Raw genomic sequence first — 18,822 nt, forward strand, 5'->3', positions numbered from 1 at the left:
TTTTGTGTGACCGCTTATGCCGAATGCGATTGTTAGAGTTAGTGAAGCCGGATAAGAAAGATATCCTAGGTATGTTGAACTTGCTTCGGGATACAAGCCCCTGGTAAGGAACACTACATATACTGTATAAAGAGGAAATACCATACAAAAGAAGTCCAGGTAAGAACACAACAAATATAGAGTAGGAGATTGACAGTAATGTAGTAGTAAATCCAAACAGGCATTTTAGTCATTTTAAAATAATGAAATACAAAAAACAGATTTCTTTCAAACCATTTTCTAGCCTCACGCATGAACCTGCTGTTTCTAATTATCTTATATTAAACTTAAAAAATGTCTCTTGGTTTATTATATGACATTTAGCTGCAGATCTCTCAGCTATCAAAGCCAACCTGACTGAGTGTCTCCGGACCATGATATCAAGGTGTCTACCCTGACTGGAGAGAGAAACATGCTGAACAACAGCCTCATTAAAGTGACTGAAGAGCTGAACGGTCTGAGTAAGTGTGGCAACTGCAGACAATATGCGTAGCAATGTGTGATTTCAGATCTGCAAAGTGTATCTAAAATTAACAGGCATGTCACCACATATGTGAAACATGATATACCCTATTGACAGCAAACATTTTGACTGCAGGTAAAGTACAGATATAATTAATGATACATTTGTGCAGCATTTTCCGCTGTAACCACCAGTTTAACACAGTGAAACTACAAAGCTAAAGGGCTTAATATTACTTGCATTTAATTTACAGACAGTATAGTTTTGTTCCAGTCTTTAATACAATTTTATACTAATCTTCATCTATTTGTTCTGTCCAGATGCAACAAATTATATATATCGTATCTTGAAAGAGTACTGACATCCCGTCAGTCATGACCTGATTGCAGGAGGGTAGTGTTAAGGACAGAGAGATCTACACAGTTTATTAAGTAATCCAATGGATTGGAAGTGAGATGTGCAAAATTGCAGACCAGAGAGATGCAAGGCAGGCACAGTGAGATCACAGGTGAATATGGAACCTGAACACAGGGAGACATAAGGTTAGATAAAATAAAAGACACAAGGAACGACAGACCTGTCTGTAGCACTAGTACCACATTTGTAAACTGAACAACCTGGCAAAGACTGGACTGAAAAGCCAGGGTAGATATACTGCAGAGGTTTGATTAGGTGCGCAGGAGGTTTGCCGCAGGAACCAAGCAGGTAAGCGAATGTTTGAAGAGTGAAGCTGACCAAAGACTGTAGAGGGTTCTGTGTTGGCCCCAAAATGACATCATGACCCTGTGACATCCCGTCGCACATGAGAGATGTAACTGTGTTGTTTAGATAAGAAGCTCTCGGGGAATCTAAAAAACTTATTAGGCCATTAGTGATGCTATGTTGGTGTTTGCCAGGTGAGCCTTGTAGGTAGGCTGATTACAAAACGTCAGAAAAACACAGGGAACGAGAGACCATGCTGGACCATGACAAGGAGGGCTTGTTAACAGTACCTGTAGTTTTGCATGTGAAATTTGCCAACACTTGTGAAACCTTGTAGTTGTCAAGACAGTTATTTGTGTATTTTAAAATCCCCTTCAAAGCCTCAAATGTGCCATGATCAAACCCTGTCATGTAGTGGTAGTTTCATACCTTAATTTGCCCTCAACAGTCTTGCCCCTCCCCCTCCCACTATGTGTGAGAGAGAAACAGAGAAAGCGACTGTTAGGAGAGACAGAAAGAGATTCACCTATGTTTTCTAATTACATTTGCTGTATTTGCAACACCATTAAGCCATGATGAATAATAATTATGTTTTATTATGTATAAATTGGAAACCACCTTCATTCTGGATATGAATACATGTTTTTAACATCTATATTGTATCTTTGGCACTTAACTATTGTCAGATTTTTAACGTTTCATTGTTCCTTACAGAATCATGTCCTGCAGGATGGAGGATGTTCAGTTGCCCCTGTTATTTCCTCTCTAATGAGTCTGGTTCCTGGGAAAAGGGTAGAGAGGACTGTAAAACCAGAGGAGCAGATCTGGTGGTCATAAACAGCTCTGAAGAACAGGTGCAGTGTTTGTGAAAAATTTTACGCAAATAAATGTTCTTAGCTTCCTAACATCAGCATGCTTACAATATTAATGCCCACATGTTGATGTTTAGCATCTATAATCTTCACCATATTCACTGTGTTGGTTTAACATGTTAGCATGATAACAGTTGCTAATCAGCACTGAACACAAAGTAAAACTGAGGCTCATGGGAACGTTATTCATTTTCCAGGTATTTCGTAACAAGTCAAAGTATTGCTTAACTAAAACAGAGGGTCAGAGGGTCACCAAAGTCATTAGCATACATCCTACGGGCACCATAGATATATGAACAAAATTTGGTGCCTATCCATCAAGTAGATGCTGAGATATATCCAGCATGCTGGTGTCACTAAAGGAAAATCATTGTATTTCAGTAAGGTTCATTTCATGTTTAAATTTAACATCTTCTGCAGTATAATATTATTCAAACTCAAATATAAATATTGTAACTTTCTGTTGTGTTTATTGAACAGATGTTCCTCTCTAACTTCACCAAGGAAGAAATTATGGCTTGGATTGGTTTGACTGATCGTGACAAGGAGGGGACCTGGATGTGGATTAATGGAGCTCCACTGTCTCTACAGTAAGGCAGCTTTACCTTGATTGAATATAAACAAAATTACATAGTAATTATAGTTTATTATTAGAATGTATTTGTTTTAGTGCATCTGTAATCATCAGAAATAACAGAACTTACAACAAATATTTCTTAGTGGAATCAGTATCACAACAGCTGACTTGAAATTAATCGGCTGGACCACACTCACGATATACATAGATGATGCAATCAAACAACTATACCACTTTTTGTGAAATATATCTTACCCAATAAAACCACCAGATGGTACTATGGTTTACCATGAAAACAAGGTATAATAAAAAGAATCACCACGTATATATGTTTTGAAAATCATGGAAAAGTTAAAATGTTCCTTGATTTAATAAATTACTGAAATGTTCATATATTCTAGTTAAATATTTAGATACGTGTGCACTCCAGATTTAGCTGCTACTAGCTGACCGATTGCTTGTCACAAACAACGGCTCACTTTACCGCAGTTCTGTGTCTGTGCATGCCACAAACTGAAAACACTGTCAGTGTCCAAACAAAAAGGAAGGAAGACATGGCTGATAGAATTGTCCTCAAATAGAGTTGCTAATCACTTCAGTTCACTAAAGGAAGCCATCTCTTCTTACTGTGTGGGGAGCAAGGCTTGTTGATGTGTGAGTTTAGTGTCCACCTCCTTCGTCTGACTGATCCACCATCAGTCAGCTGACAGAGGGGATAAGTTCACCACTTGAGACACACCCCCTCCTTATTTGCATAAGGCAGTTATGCACAGTGTTGGGCAATAGCGTCGCGTTACTAGTTTAACTACAAATTGGTGGTAGCGTCGCTATTTTCTGAAACAAATAGCACACACAGACCTGTATGTGCAGCCGGCTTTAGTGCTTCCTGGTGATATCACGTACGGATCCTTGGGCGGATGCCTGCGACTTTGCTGCAGGGGAATAAAGACACGCGTGATTGAGTTTACTTTCTATTGTGATAGTTATTGTAACACCTCTTGTGAGAAGGATCAAGGTCCAGCCTGGACACCTCTTCCTCTAGTGAGGAGGAAACTTTGATATGTACTGTATATCTTACCCAGAAATACCACTAGATGGTGCTATGGTTCTTTTAATCATGGTCAACTTTCATCTTCAACCAAGAGGAAGTGATGTTTATAAATTTAGATTTTTAAGAGAATGTTTCTAGAGCTGTCACTAAACAGATGTATTGTTATTTCCTTCTTACCATACAGGCTGGCACACATCGTCACATACAAATGTACATTTAGTTTCTAGTTTATTTGTGTACAAATATTAAAAACTACAAATGTTGGTCCAGCAGTTTACTTTGAAGAAGAGGAACTCAAAATAATAAGAAACATCACAATGTATGTATGATTTTAAAATCATGGAAACGTTCATATATTCTAGATTCATTACACATTAAATATCTTGCTTCATGTGTAATGAAGTTAAATATTCAAAGCCTTTGTTTTGTTTTAATCTTGGTGATTATGGCTTACAGCTCATGGAAATCAAAAATCTAGTATTTCAAAATATTAGAATTTTAGAATACGGACATTATGATACAGAAATTTCAACCTGCCTTTAATCTCTTAGTCTGGTTAAGTAGAACTACTGTATACATGTTTTTTGTTTTTTTGAGATGCACCTGTAAACAGCCTGAACATCAAGCAGACACAGATGAACATTCATTTGGAGTTGTTTCCACCTATTGAATTTTAAGTGTAATGTTGAATTAAATTGCACTTAAACTGAGCTAAATGTTCTATGTTCACCAGCTAGTCACTGACCTTGTCTGAATGCTGTTGGGTGCGGGCAGATAACGTACAATGGGTTTATCAGAGCTTTTTGCTGGAAACAGCTGCCTGCAGTGGCTGAAAATGATGCTTATGAGAGTGCAGTTGTGGGCTAAAATCAATGAGCTAAACCTTGCTAAAACAATCTGAGGACAACTCCCGTTTGTCAAAAAAAAAAAGAAATGAATGCAATTTAAAATACACCTGTACTCACCTCACCAACACACTGCCCCACACTGTTTTTTAGGTCTTGGTGGCATTTCCTGGTGAATAGCAGGAATAACAGACTGTGTTCATGTAAAACAATGTCATTATTGTTGTGTTTGTAGACCTTTTCGGTATTGGCGGAGTGGGCAACCTGATAACAATGGAGGACATCCTTCTCTTGGGCAAGAGGACTGTGCCCACATCATATATGGAGGGGAGGGAAACAACTGGAATGATTTGTCATGTGAAACCAATATGAGATGGATCTGTGAGAAAATGGTTTAGCATTGGTGCATTATTGTGTGTTTGCTGCTTCTACTGCTTCTATATTATATTTAAACATAATTCCTTTGCACAAGTGTGTAAGGTTTCATACAATTTTACTCACAGGGGGCGCTACAGTAACATTAATGATATTTCTACAATTCTGGGAATTTGGTGCACAAGTTCACCATAAGCATGTGCACAACAAAGAAGCTGGACATCTTGTGGCCAGTTAAAAATACTTTGTGTTTTGGTGAATAACTCCTGAACTGTGAGGCAAAGACGAAGCATTCAAATGTGGTGTTAATAGCGTCACCATGTGGTTGGTTGTAAAACGTTTTTGACCTTCATTTCAGAGTATCATTAAAATACTTTGAGATTCTCAAAGGTGTACCTGTGTCCCTTGTACTTAGTGTGAAAATGCACAACTGTATATGTTTTGACAAATTACAGAACTTTGATTAATGTACACATCAATCACCAGAAGCAGCTGCAGAAGATGAAGCAACCACATGCATTTTCTTCTAGGAATGAAAATATTGTAGTTAGGAGATTAAAAGTTTGTAAATTATTCTTTTTATTGTAAAGTAGACTTTACAGAATGTCATTTACCTACAAATTATGGCTCAGATAATAATAAAGACAATGATGTCTTGTTTCTTCTTCATTAAACTGTCCAGGATTAATTAAGTTTTTCAGTTAGAACACACAGTCCACAGTCACAGTCCATCCTCCCTGATGAACGTTACTCTGTTAACGCCTCTGGTCCGGCATGTGAATCCTCTCATGTTCCATCAAAGAGAAATCTGAAGCTGAAATCTTTTTCCAGGCTTCCAAAACTCTGTCGTTGACATTGTCGTTGCCATCACAAGTAAATGTGTCCTCGTGATCCCTAATAACTCGAATGAGGGGCTTACAAATTGCCTTTGCTCTTTCTGCTGCTATTTTTGTTAGCTCGTCTTTCAAGTGGCTACTCACTTGCTCTTCCAGAAGATCTTCATGAACCACTCTGTAGTGAGGAGGACACCACAACTCCAGTGGATACAGTGTTCTGCATTGTGTAACATAATATATGACAAAATGTTGCCTATTGTGAGTTTAAAAATACATTTGTATATAGGTATAAAACAACATAAATTGTTTTGGTTTAATTAAATGATTTTCTCCTCTTGGCTCAAATTTGCTTTGCAAGGAATTCCAGTCTGATTAGGGTTGAGGTTTGTCCTCAGGCAAAAGTACCAGTCTCCATCAAACAGAACAGTGGCTACCCATACAAAAAGCAGACTGAGATAATTGATCAGCAACTTAAAAATACTGCTGCAGAAATTGTTACAACAAAGTCTTTGACAGCTGGAAACAATCTTCCTTTGGTGGAAAGCCTCAATGATGTAGACAACCCATAGGAGGAGCAAGCATGTACAGTACACCATTAGGATGTATACCTGGTATGCATGAGCACATGAAATGCATATATCAAATATGTACTGCAGAATGTAGAAGACTACTATCAGCAGAAATGCACTGACAGCATTTGTAATGACTTTGACAAGTTTTTCAGGAAAATCATGACCAATGAAAAAGAGTATCTGAAAAAAATACTGTGTCAAAGTTTAAAACAATCTGTTGCAAGGCTGCTACAGTTAAATGATGTTCTTTTTCTTATTTGCAGAAGATGTTGTTCAAAAAGGCTGCGTGAAAAGGTGTCAACCGCACGAACAAATGAGATGTTATACAGCGTATTTCGTCAATATATCTGAACAGTGGCACAGTGATAAACCACAATGTGCCAGCCTTCAGCACAATGATGGTACCATTTGCTTTCACTTTATGAATAACTACAGAGGATTTTCCCATTTTATGATGCATAGGAAACATGAAGATCCTCATTTTGACACCAATCAATTTAACTGTTTTCCCCACAGCAAGTAAAGTATAATGGGTGGTTATATGTACCATGAACAATACTAAAGAAATAGTTCAACATTTTGAGAAATACACTTTTTCACTTTATGCTAAGCTAAGCTAGCCGCCTCCTGGTTCTGTAATCTAACCTTCAAAACAAAGCATATAGGCGTGTTAACTAAAATATTCCTTAAAACATAAATGGAGTCATTTATGTATTGGGTTAGCTGATAGCTCCTTTTTCATCTGCAGTCCCTTGGCAAGTCAAAGGTAAAACATGCACTGGGATGAAACAACACTTGAGAAGTACAAGACACATAATGTAAAAAATACACTATACATGACATACACATGCATTAATGTGATGCTAGAATAATAATCTTCAAAAGACTCAATATCTGTTGCTTCTTTATGACTTTTTGTAATGTTAAGTTTCTTCTCTCGACAATGAGTGATGCAGAAAATGATGAATTCATTATATTACAATATATATTAGAGTAACATACTAACATAATTGTTGTAATTCAACTATTTAATATACTGTAAAACCTCCTAGGCATTTATTTGGTCAGTCGCTGAACTCCCCCTGCCTATGTTTGGGAAAGGCCTTTAATTCCTCTCCCACAGAACTCTTACCCAGAAAAGATGGGAAATAGGCTACTATTTTTAAATGTTTTTTAAAACCAGCATGAATATAACTGTTACTTATTTAATTAATAACTAACTGTTGATCTACACTGAATTTTAAAAATTATAAACGCAACACTTTTGTTTTTGCCCTCAAAGATCTAAGACTTTCTCTATGTAAACAAGGCCTATTCCTCTCAAATGTTGTTCACAAATCTGTCAAAATCTGTGTTAGTGAGCACTTCTCCTTTGCCGAGATAATCCATCCACCTCACAGGTGTGGCATATCAAGATGCTGATCAGACAGGATGGGGATTGCACAGGTGTGCCAAGCTGGCCACAATAAAAGGCCACTCGAAAATGTGTTAAGTTTTATCAACATGGATACATTTTTTGGAAACATGTTTTGATTCTTTTGATGGACGGTGTACCCCTGCTTCAAATGTAGGGAGTCACCACTGTTTTCATTTTTCTTCTTTACCATGCTGGTAAATCAAATATACTTTAGTGCTCATGGTTGCCATAAAATGAACAATTAAATTATGGAGACTCTATTCAGTTAATGATGTGTAGCATGTCCATATTGAAACAAGTTTAAACATTTATCTGTATGCACAATCTATGCAGCTTAGAACTATCTCAAGCAGGTGATGTGGTGGGCTTTAGGAGGTTTTATACATCCAGAGAACTTCAATAGAAACCAGGTTTCATCTAAACCTGAGCTCAAAATTAAATGAAAAGGTTTTTTTTGCAATGCTGCTGTTGGTATCTGTTTCATAAAGAAACTCTTGAAATTCACACGTTTAGAAACAGTGTACAGTATGTGATTTAAAAGTTATACCATTTTTGAATATGTAAAGCCAAAAGCACTGCTAAATCCACTTCTGTGACAACAGGGCTTTTGCTGGAAATTATCTTTGCATTAAATTTTTTTCTGATGTGTCAGCGTTTATAATGTGGAACTGAAATAAATACTGCTTCTTATTTCACATGGTTCTATTGTATATGTATTGTGTAATGTGCTTATGAATATATCATAACGTCTGTCACGTGCAGACTTTGAGGTTGGCAGACCTCTTCAGTGGTGATGAAGGTTTGCTGTCGCTTCATCACGTGCTTTCCCATGATGATGTTTCTTATCTGACACACTTTTCCCCACCCGAGACATTTTTCCCCACCACAACTCAAACTCAGAAACCTGATGAACCTTTTTTTGTTTTACATCTTTTATTTAGTTAACAGTTTAAGATATGTATATTTATTCTTCTTGAGTCATTGGATATACACTATGTGACTTAAAGTAATTATATTATTTTGGGATTCAATGAAGAGTTTAACTGTCAAATGCATGCTGTTTCTGCCGTTGTCCACCATGACATGACCATGGACGTTTTAAGTGTGTTGTATAGATAAAATTGATATTGATATTAATGACACATTTTTTTTTACAGTACAGGATAAAAAATTACACACAAAATGCCATCTGTGAAACAAGCTGCTGAATTAGAGACATTTTCGTAGCAGGCACCTTTATCTTGATAGGGAGAAATAGCCTCTGTGACGACAAGTCAATATGCAACACACGCCTTAAAGGCAATGTTTACCTATGGTGTGTTTAAAGTGCATGTGTGGTAGGCCAAATAGGTAAAACAGCAGACTGTCATTCTGCGGAAATACAGGGATTGGACAATGAAACTGAAACACCTGGTTTTAGACCACAATAATTTATTAGTATGGTGTAGGGCCTCCTTTTGCGGCCAATACAGCGTCAATTCGTCTTGGGAATGACATATACAAGTCCTGCACAGTGGTCAGAGGGATTTTAAGCCATTCTTCTTGCAGGATAGTGGCCAGGTCACGACGTGATGCTGGTGGAGGAAAATGTTTCCTGACTCGCTCCTCCAAAACACCCCAGAGTGGCTCAATAATATTTAGATCTGGTGACTGTGCAGGCCATGGGAGATGTTCAACTTCACTTTCATGTTCATCAAACCAATCTTTCACCAGTCTTGCTGTGTGTATTGGTGCATTGTCATCCTGATACACGGCACCTCCTTCAGGATACAATGTTTGAACCATTGGATGCACATGGTCCTCCAGATTGGTTCGGTAGTCCTTGGCAGTGACGCGCCCATCTAGCACAAGTATGGGGCCAAGGGAATGCCATGATATGGCAGCCCAAACCATCACTGATCCACCCCCATGCTTCACTCTGGGCATGCAACAGTCTGGGTGGTACGCTTCTTTGGGGCTTCTCCACACCGTAACTCTCCCGGATGTGGGGAAAACAGTGAAGGCGGACTCATCAGAGAACAATACATGTTTCACATTGTCCACATCCCAAGATTTGCGCTCCTTGCACCATTGAAACCGACGTTTGGCATTGGCACGAGTGACCAAAGGTTTGGCTATAGCAGCCCGGCCGTGTATATTGACCCTGTGGAGCTCCCGACGGACAGTTTTGGTGGAAACAGGAGAGTTGAGGTGCACATTTAATTCTGCCGTGATTTGGGCAGCCGTGGTTTTATGTTTTTTGGATACAATCCGGGTTAGCACCCGAACATCCCTTTCAGACAGCTTCCTCTTGCGTCCACAGTTAATCCTGTTGGATGTGGTTCGTCCTTCTTGGTGGTATGCTGACATTACCCTGGATACCGTGGCTCTTGATACATCACAAAGACTTGCTGTCTTGGTCACAGATGCGCCAGCAAGACGTGCACCAACAATTTGTCCTCTTTTGAACTCTGGTATGTCACCCATAATGTTGTGTGCATTGCAATATTTTGAGCAAAACTGTGCTCTTACCCTGCTAATTGGACCTTCACAGTCTGCTCTTATTGGTTCAATGTGCAATTAATGAAGATTGGCCACCAGGCTGGTCCAATTTAGCCATGAAACCTCCCACACTAAAATGAGAGGCGTCTCAGTTTCATTGTCCAACCCCTGTAGAAGACATCTGTTTGGCAGTAGAGTATGTGTGAAAATTATTTTGGAGACATGGTGGGTTTGACTTAAGCGACAGGATCGAATCGTTTGTTCTTCTTAAGTGGTTTTGTCAGCAGCCATGGCTACCTTCGGGCAGATCATCTTCTGCAGGTGGGGTCATAAGGTTTGAATGTGTTTTCTACTGATAGCGTTTAAATTGTGAAAGCATTCAGTTGTCTACAGTGGTGGAAAGTACAAGAACTGTGCTCAAGCAATTTTGACTTATTTGTACATAACTTGTACTTGTATATTTCCATGTTAGTCTACTTTATACTTCTACTACACTACATTTCAGAAGGAAAGATTATACTATTGTACAGTACTTCTCAGATTTTGGATTATAGAATACAATTCATTATTAAATAACAAACCAGTGGCTCTCAACCTTTTTGGCCCTTACACAAAAACCCTGTCTAGGAGGGCCTCCATGTCACATTTCGGAAGTCTTTGAGTTGAAAGGCAGATTAGAGAAAAGTCCAAAGTAAGAACACAATATATAATCATCTCGCTACCAACAAGGATTTATTTTGTGCCCCTTTAAAGAGAGCCTGTGCTGTATGTTAGGAACCTCTGGACTAAACTACCAAACTCTGTATGATGTAGTAAAAACTAGCTCATCCCTTGATTAGTTACAATAGTAAAATGCTAATTACCAATGGATGCATAAGAATGACTACACTTACTTTTGATGTTTTAATGCTTTATGGTTTGTAATGCAAAACCTCCACTTCAAAAGGAGTATTTTTAGATTGAATGATGCTTTTACTTAAGTAACCCATATGCAGACTTACTTCTCCCACCACTGGGTGTCAACAGCAGATTTCAACAGCATGAGGAACTTTGTGTCCTGGTTGCTGTGATTTGCAAGTTCATTTTAGCCCAAGCCGGAAACAGTGTGTCTGTTTCCTTACCCTTTTTCTGTGTTTGTGTTTCTCTTTGTTTGTAGCATGATTACCCTCATCGTCTTATTCTCGGCCATCATCATCCTCATCTTAGCCTTGGCATTGTCAGGTATGACGGACACTTCCGAGATCCTGTTATGATCATTGATGGCTCTGTGAGGCCAGAAGTAATATACATGGGTGTGTTCAGCACAAACTCAAAAGCAGTTAAATCTTGAAACACACCATGAAGTTTTTACAACCATCTGCAAGGTTATTTACCTTATATAAATAATATATGTTTTTGTAGAGACATGGGAACTTTTGTGTAAGGAAGATTTAAAAATAGCCTCACACTGCTTGTTTCTTTCCTTCTTTTTATTTAATGTAGACATGGTAGACAAAGTTTTGACCACACATGATAGGTTTAGTTTACCCCACCCATGGACGATGATTTATTGTGATGTCATTTATCAGGGTATCAATAATATCTTCATAGAATAAAAAGGAGATTTGGGTATGAACACCCAATGTTGGTTTATTCTTTAATCTTTCAGTATATAACAGTTAGTAACAGCTAGAAAACACTCAGAGCACATACTGCAAAAATCTGTAATTTAAATTTACTCACATTCATATTACATATTATATACACTCTCATACTGAAGGTATAATTCGTTGATGTAATAATTCCTCCTCTTTTACAAATTAGCCACGAAGAGACACTTCCTCATGGTAATCAAATTCAAGAGATAGGGCACAAACTATGAGGCTTCAGCTGTCTCAGTTAGTCAAATTAGAGGGTCCAGATTCATGGCTCAACAGTGTTTTCTCGTTGGAGGAGCAATTAAAGTGACCAAAAACTCTCTGGCCATGTGAGTGAGTATTTTTTTATGACATGAGATTTGAAAAAATGGGAACCTGTCCTCAAAAATTCTTAGATTTGCACCAATCACTTCCACTAAATCCACTAAACTTCACTGAAATCTGTTATTAGGTTTTCAACATATTTATTCTCACTAACAAATGAGACTAAAATAACTTAAACCACGATGTTAGAGCTAATTATCAGTATATATTCTCCATTTTGAGTCTGTGTCTGTGTCCTCGTCCCACAGGCTCCACGTCTGAGGTGATCAGCACCAACACGTGGCCCATTGGCAACCTCGGCGAGGATCAGCTTCTCAGCTGCTATGTTAACACCGACAGTCAAGCCAAACTCACAAAAGTTTCAGTAACCTGGGAGAAGAAGGATCTGAGCGGACTCGTTTACAAGTATCAGAATGCCGCACCGGTTCTTGGGGACCAGAACTCACAGTTCAAAGGGAGGACTCAGCTTTTCCCTGATGCTTTAGTCACAGGTAATGCCTCTCTGCTGCTGAGGGCTGTGAGAAGTACAGATGCGGGTGTGTACACCTGTGCTATCAGCTCCTCTACTGCAGGAGGAAAGGTCAACATTAACCTCAGAACTGCAGGTAGGATGACTCATCTTTCTAGTTTCACTATGTTTGCTTCGAAAATGAATCTATCTTGTCTTATCTAACATTGGAAAAACTTTGAAAAAACATTGCTGAGGGGTAACTAGTTACATGTAATTTAGTTACGTAATTTAATAACAAACTAAATGTGACTGTAATCTATTACAGTTACTAATGAAAATGTTAATCCTTGCATTGGCGTTTACATCTGAATATTCTCTGTAAAAAGCTAGGCTGTATGTTGAATACTTATTTTGTTGCTTTGCATGTTTTTCATGTGCACCATGTCTTCCTTTGCTATTTCCAGGCACAGCTGTTCGGTAAAGTTTGATGCTGTGCTGATGCGTTTTATTGGTTCTCATGTTGCAATGAAATTTGCAGCGCCGCCCATCTGCCATTTAAATTGCCTCTCAAGCTGTCTTTTGATAATGGTCAACAGTTGAAAACATTCATGTGAAATTTTGAAAAGTAATCAAAAAGTAATTACATGTACAAAGTTACATTACTTTGAAAAAGTAATTGAAATAGGTACACTACAATTAGACAGTGTTGGAAGAAGTATTCAGATCTTTCAGTAAAAGTAATATCACACTGAGAACTCCACTACAAATAAAAGTCCTGCAATCAAAACCGTACTTAAGTAAAAGTATGTAAGAATTATCAGCAAAATGTACTTAAGGAGTACCAAAAGTAAAAGTACTCATCGTGACAGTCCCTGTCAGTGCTTTACTATTATGATGTTTTTGGATTAGTATTGCAGTGTCATAGTTAGCATAACTAAAATAAACACACAATTACAGTTACGAAACAAACACAACTTATACAAAACACATGAGGTATGTGGCAAACAAGCTTGAGGGAGGTTGAGAGGAAGGGCTTCATGAAGCAGTCCTTATTACTGTGGTGCTGAAGGAGTCTCCGACTGCAGATACTATGTAGGTTGTGCTAATTTTGAACTACTTTATATCCTGGTGAGTAGCTTAAGCACGGAATTTCCTGGTAGGAAGATCGATTTTCGCGCAAAATGCAAATGAGAAATCCATGTCTGATCCTAGTATTTTGTCACCCTATGCATGCCACACACCTCAGCCAGAATCTCAAACCAACCATTTGTATCCACACCAAACACACATCAAACACCAAGCATCTAAATGAGCCTATATCACAACATAAATCGCTCTGTAAACACTGTACATGACTGCAGTTATTGCCGTCCAGATATCTCTCATTTCATCCTATACCGCAATCTGACCACTCTATAGAAAGCTCAGCGCCAGGTCTGATCAGCTGGGTAACTCATATCACTCAAATCACCAAACTGTGCACGTCAGACAAATGTAGTGGAGTGAAAAGTACAATACTACAAACTCTGAGCTGTAGTGGAGGAAAGTATAAAGTAGCATATAATGGAAATACTCAAGTAAAGTACAAATACCTCAGATTTGTACTTACATTCCACCACTGCAATTACAATTAACTTACAATTGGTAACCTATTACATTTCCAAAGTAACCCTCCCAACACTGACTTTACTTTAACCGAAAAAACATTTATAAGCAGTAAACATTTGATAAATGGTTCATAACACACTATAATGAAGTTCTAAGCAGATATATGGACATTTATTTTGTATCTTTTGTTTTTATTAATGCAGTATTTGTTAAAATTTATACCCTCTCCAACGAAGATGCTCATATTATTCTGTGTTTTACTATGACGTCATTAATTATCTGTTTATATAGCCCAGCCTCCAATAATGGGTGCTCACAGTAGGAGCTGTAGACTCTCACTATACAATTTTTGGGGGGGAGGTGGGGGGGTTGATATGCACAGTATGACAATGTGACTATACAATGAAGTTGGTCTTGGAAAATTCACATTGATGCACGGACTGGTCATTTTTGCTTACCATTTTTTATTCTCAGCCTTTTCAGCCCCCACATTTAACGTCTTAGATGGCAACCTGGTTCCAACGGCGAGCAGATGGTTCCCTAAACCACATGTGACGTGGTTGAAATATGATAACAAAGTCCTGAACGGAATCACAAACTTCACAGAAGACACTGCAGGGATGTTCAGTGTAGTCAGCAAGCTGCAGCCCGTCAACATCAGCGACACATACACCTGCAGGATTGAAAATAACCTGGTGACTGCCGTCTCTGAGGCAACTGTAACAGGTATTCTTGTATAACTTGTTATAAAATGTTTTTTACAAGGATATCTGTTGATCTCAAAATGGCACGAATTGGCGTGATGATTACTGGCAAAAGCCAAACCAGGGTGTGCTGGAAAAACTTTGCTGATTTTATACATGAAGTTCAGTTTACCCATCATTAGGAGTACTGCTCAGCCTGTGAAAACAGTTGAATCATTTCTGAAGTCTGAGAATTTTCAGAGTTGTTACTCGTTTGTTATCTCAGATTGGGTCTTCAAATTTTTGACACAAAGCGTGACACCATGGGCATTTACTAGGTAGGGATGGTATGATGAAAGACACTGTTGAGTTGCATTATCAAAAGTCCCCGACTAAAAATCAGAATATCTCAGCCTCTGCTGCTATGGCTTCTTTTATTAATGTTTCTCTGACAAGTCACTCAATCTCATGGAAGTACAACACTGAATTGTTGGGGGGGGGGGACTCATTTCTATCTTTGATTAATAAATATATTAATCATATGTAGAAAAAACATATATATTAAATAAAATAAAGCAAAGCAAGTTGTAAAGAGATTTGACTCTACTTTCATATTTTCCAGGTGTTTCTGGTGTTTCGGAAAACACGTACTTCACCTACAGTGCTGCATCGTCTTTGCTGGCATCAACTTACCTGAGCATTATGACCACTGTCCTCTGCATCTATTATCTCACCTAATAACACACACACTCTTACGCTCTGCATTTTCTCAGTCCACATTTATAATGTCTTTTTACTTTTCTTGTAAGTGTCATGTTTTAATTTAACGCTCCATCTAGGTCATTAAATGTTTCAAAATTTCAGTTAGCTTGAGTTGTTTTTGTTTTTATTTGTCTTTCTGCTAAAACGAAGGATGAACCACCATCCCTGTGTAGAAACAGCAGAAAATAAAACAGTATATTAAATGTAAGCATATTATCTTATCAAATGAGTGACCTAACATACTATTTTTTGTATTACTGATTTATCTAATAAATACAATTCATTTTAGTTGTTCTGAAATGGGTGCGTTTGTTTGGGATGGCAAAGTAGCATCCAAAGAAGGTTAAAGTCAAGGGTAACAGGACTTGGTTGAAGATAGTACTAGAAGACATTTCTTCCCTCATCCGAGAGACTTCTGCAGAAGTCTTCAGCCAAGTCCAGTTGCCCTTGACTTTGACGTTCTTTGGAGAACTATGACCTGGATGACTGGCTACTAATTAAAACTAACATGGTAGAAAATAGATTATTTCTGCCATGGAGCAGCTATGTTGTAAACAAAGATCCAGTGAACTGTAGCCTGTTCAGTCACAACAAAAATGTGTCCATCCGTCCTCCTATTGTTCTGTCCTGCCAGTAGATGGGGACAGTCAGCATCCCAGACTGGTATGAAAGTTAAGCTCGGAAAATGAACACAGCGGGTTCTTGGTGAACCCGAGAGCGGTTTGTAACGCGTGTAAACGCTTGTACCGGGACCCTAAAATCCTCCCTTGTCTGCACACCTTCTGCTCCGACTGTGTCGGCCGGCTGGAGCCGTTCTCTGTGTCTTCGCGCAGAGGCGAAGAAGCGGTGCAAGAGGACCGACCCGCCGTCACCGTCACAGTGCTTTGCCCCGACTGTGACTCCGAGGTGGACATCCCTCCTTCGGGACCGGAAGGGCTGAGCACCGACCACCTGGCGCTGGACGAAGTATTCCTGGAGACCCTGGCGACGGACGGCCCGCTGGGATGCGACCTGTGCGGTGAAGGAGGCGCCGAGAGCCGCTGCGAGGTCTGCTGCGTCAACCTGTGCGAGTTCTGCTGCCAGGCGCACAGGTAGGGTTTCTTCTGCGTCCACGCGATTCTGTTCTGTTCCTTTTCTCCGGTCAAGCTCAAGTGGTTAATTAGTATTTCCATTTCATGCAACTTTACCAACTTTGCCTACTTCTACTTCTACTCCACTACATCTCATTATCAATATTTTTATTCCACTACATTGTTCTGAAAGCTCGAGTTACTTTTCAGACTATACCATTCCTAAATTCGAGGTTTTCTGATAAACTAAAGGAAACTAAAATGCTCCTTTGTGGGATCAGGAAATTATCCTTCTTCTTAAACGTAATAAACAAATTAAATTATGCTTGGATCAGATGGGTAATCCATCTTCACAAAGCAGAAAACAGGGCTGTTTATTTGCTTATTTGTTTATTTTTGGTAACAGGAAACAATTGTCACATTATTGGTCAGGATTTATACATTTAATGGCATTTCCGACGAGAGCATGTAATACTTATTTCGTCCACTTGGGGGAGCTCAGGTTACATGAGGAAAGCTTGGATTACATTAGATGAGGAGTGTCTTGCTGAAAATAAAAACACTGCACAAGTAACTTCTTTTCATAGAGGCAACGTAATCAGGTAACTAACGATTTAATTAAATGCTTTGAGTCTTTGGAGACTGCAGTCCTTTTTACATTGAAAGTTCAGTGTCTGGACCATGTCACACCTAGGTGAGACAAGGAGTATCCCTTTGATGTGGTAATAAAACAATGAATAAGGTCAGTTGCCACGGAAACATGTGTGGGGGGCCAGTTTTGATAGGCTGTTTAGGGAGATGCCAATGGCTGGTTCCTGTCCCTTTGTCAGTTTAACATTCAGGCCCTGCGTTATCAGCTTCGGAATCAAAAAAAGTGCCAGTTCGGGCTAGCACTTAGAGAAAGCAACTTTGACCCCTCCCCTTCTTCTCTGGGGAGGAGAAAGGAATTTAGGGTAGCTCCAAATTTATTCAATGTAAAATGCACAAATCCACACTGTTGTTCACTACAACAGACTTTCTTAAACTCTCGCCTCCAAAACTGTTATCAAAAGTATACATGTTACTGTTAAAAACAGATCAGTTCAATCTCTCTCCCATTCTTAAAGTGAGAGACAGATCTATGCATTAGTTCAGACCAAAACGTTTGGATGCAGATATGTTTAAATACCTTTAGAATGACTACAAATCCCACGGTGATACCCAATGCCCAGCAGCCCCCTGCGAATCCCGCGTGCGAGGTCGGGCAAATGAGAGAGAGCAAGCGGAACAACACGACAGCGAAAGCCAGCGGAGAGAAACACCAGCAGCAAGTCCCAGCCCGGCAGCAAACGTGCCGCACAGGTCACGTGCACCCGCCAATAAACCCGCCATCCCCCCAACCGCCGGAAAAAACTAAGGCAGCAGGCGCCAGCCGACATCCCCCATGGCATTTGGGTCAGGGTCTTCCGCGTTTGCATCACGGTGCATCTGGGAATCTTTGTTTTTTTTTTTTAATTGATTTATTCTTTTTCTTTCTCCCACCCCTATTGGCTACTGGGGTTCTTGCCTGCCTGTTGCTGGGGTAAGTGTGGCACAGTCGTGGCATCCCACTCTCACTAACAACTACATTCTTTAACAGGCTTATGCGCACACACATGTACACACACATACAGACACATTCACCCACACACACACAGACACAATCAGTCTTACACATAGACACAAACAAATTTAGATTGTCCCTGGTAGAATTATTCCTGATGCTTTTCTTACAGTTACTTATTTAAATTAATTGTTATTATTCCGGCTCTTGTGGCTGTGCTGTGTTCCTTATTTAGTGTGCTCTTGTTTTAATTTTTCTCTTAGTTTGTCTTACTATGTCAACTGTTTATTGCTGCTGTTCGGCTGGTTGTCTTTTACTATTATTATTATTTTTATTGGGGTTTTTTGTTTGTGTTTGTTTGTTGTTGTTTTTCTCCTCCCCAAGCCCCCCTTTCTGTTCTATTGCAGGTTTCGTTGCTTTCTGCAATTGGTGTTTCCCACAGCTTTTCCCTGTTGTCCCCACCCTCCATTCCCCT

The 18,822-nt window shown here is 39.1% G+C and overlaps 2 protein-coding genes and 1 long non-coding RNA gene across 3 annotated transcripts; 2 read left to right on the forward strand and 1 right to left on the reverse strand.

The window, feature by feature from the left end:
* The first annotated feature begins 420 nt into the window (after positions 1–420).
* Positions 421–5,317, forward strand: LOC119904502 (CD209 antigen-like protein E). The gene is made up of 4 exons (XM_038721221.1): positions 421–500; positions 1,919–2,058; positions 2,557–2,666; positions 4,785–5,317. The coding sequence occupies exons 1-4, from the start codon at positions 452–454 to the stop codon at positions 4,945–4,947; spliced, it is 462 nt and encodes a 153-aa protein (XP_038577149.1). The 5' UTR covers positions 421–451; the 3' UTR covers positions 4,948–5,317.
* Positions 831–1,966, reverse strand: LOC119904503. Its single transcript, XR_005444710.1, has 3 exons — positions 1,917–1,966; positions 1,634–1,672; positions 831–1,023 (listed from the first exon to the last, which is right to left on the reverse strand). It is a non-coding gene; the product is annotated as an uncharacterized LOC119904503 (long non-coding RNA).
* Positions 5,318–10,416: 5,099 nt separating the features above from the next.
* On the forward strand, positions 10,417–15,796 carry LOC119904501 (V-set domain-containing T-cell activation inhibitor 1-like). Its single transcript, XM_038721219.1, has 5 exons — positions 10,417–10,551; positions 11,387–11,451; positions 12,440–12,796; positions 14,725–14,976; positions 15,556–15,796. The coding sequence occupies exons 1-5, from the start codon at positions 10,520–10,522 to the stop codon at positions 15,669–15,671; spliced, it is 822 nt and encodes a 273-aa protein (XP_038577147.1). The 5' UTR covers positions 10,417–10,519; the 3' UTR covers positions 15,672–15,796.
* Positions 15,797–18,822: the final 3,026 nt, after the last annotated feature.

This window comes from Micropterus salmoides, unplaced genomic scaffold (genome assembly GCF_014851395.1).
Source record: "Micropterus salmoides isolate LMB-PRFRI ecotype aquatic unplaced genomic scaffold, ASM1485139v1 Ms_hic_scaffold_15, whole genome shotgun sequence".
Lineage (NCBI taxonomy): Eukaryota > Metazoa > Chordata > Actinopteri > Centrarchiformes > Centrarchidae > Micropterus > Micropterus salmoides.

Bases quoted from the DNA above. Each gene is read 5' to 3' on its own strand.
- LOC119904502 (XM_038721221.1), top strand. From the start codon at position 452: ATGCTGAACAACAGCCTCATTAAAGTGACTGAAGAGCTGAACGGTCTG. The intron at 2,059-2,556 runs GTGCAGTGTTTG...TTTATTGAACAG, and splicing joins TAAACAGCTCTGAAGAACAG to ATGTTCCTCTCTAACTTCAC. The intron at 2,667-4,784 runs GTAAGGCAGCTT...TTGTGTTTGTAG, and splicing joins GGAGCTCCACTGTCTCTACA to ACCTTTTCGGTATTGGCGGA.
- LOC119904501 (XM_038721219.1), top strand. From the start codon at position 10,520: ATGGCTACCTTCGGGCAGATCATCTTCTGCAG. The intron at 10,552-11,386 runs GTGGGGTCATAA...CTTTGTTTGTAG, and splicing joins GGGCAGATCATCTTCTGCAG to CATGATTACCCTCATCGTCT. The intron at 14,977-15,555 runs GTATTCTTGTAT...CATATTTTCCAG, and splicing joins CTCTGAGGCAACTGTAACAG to GTGTTTCTGGTGTTTCGGAA.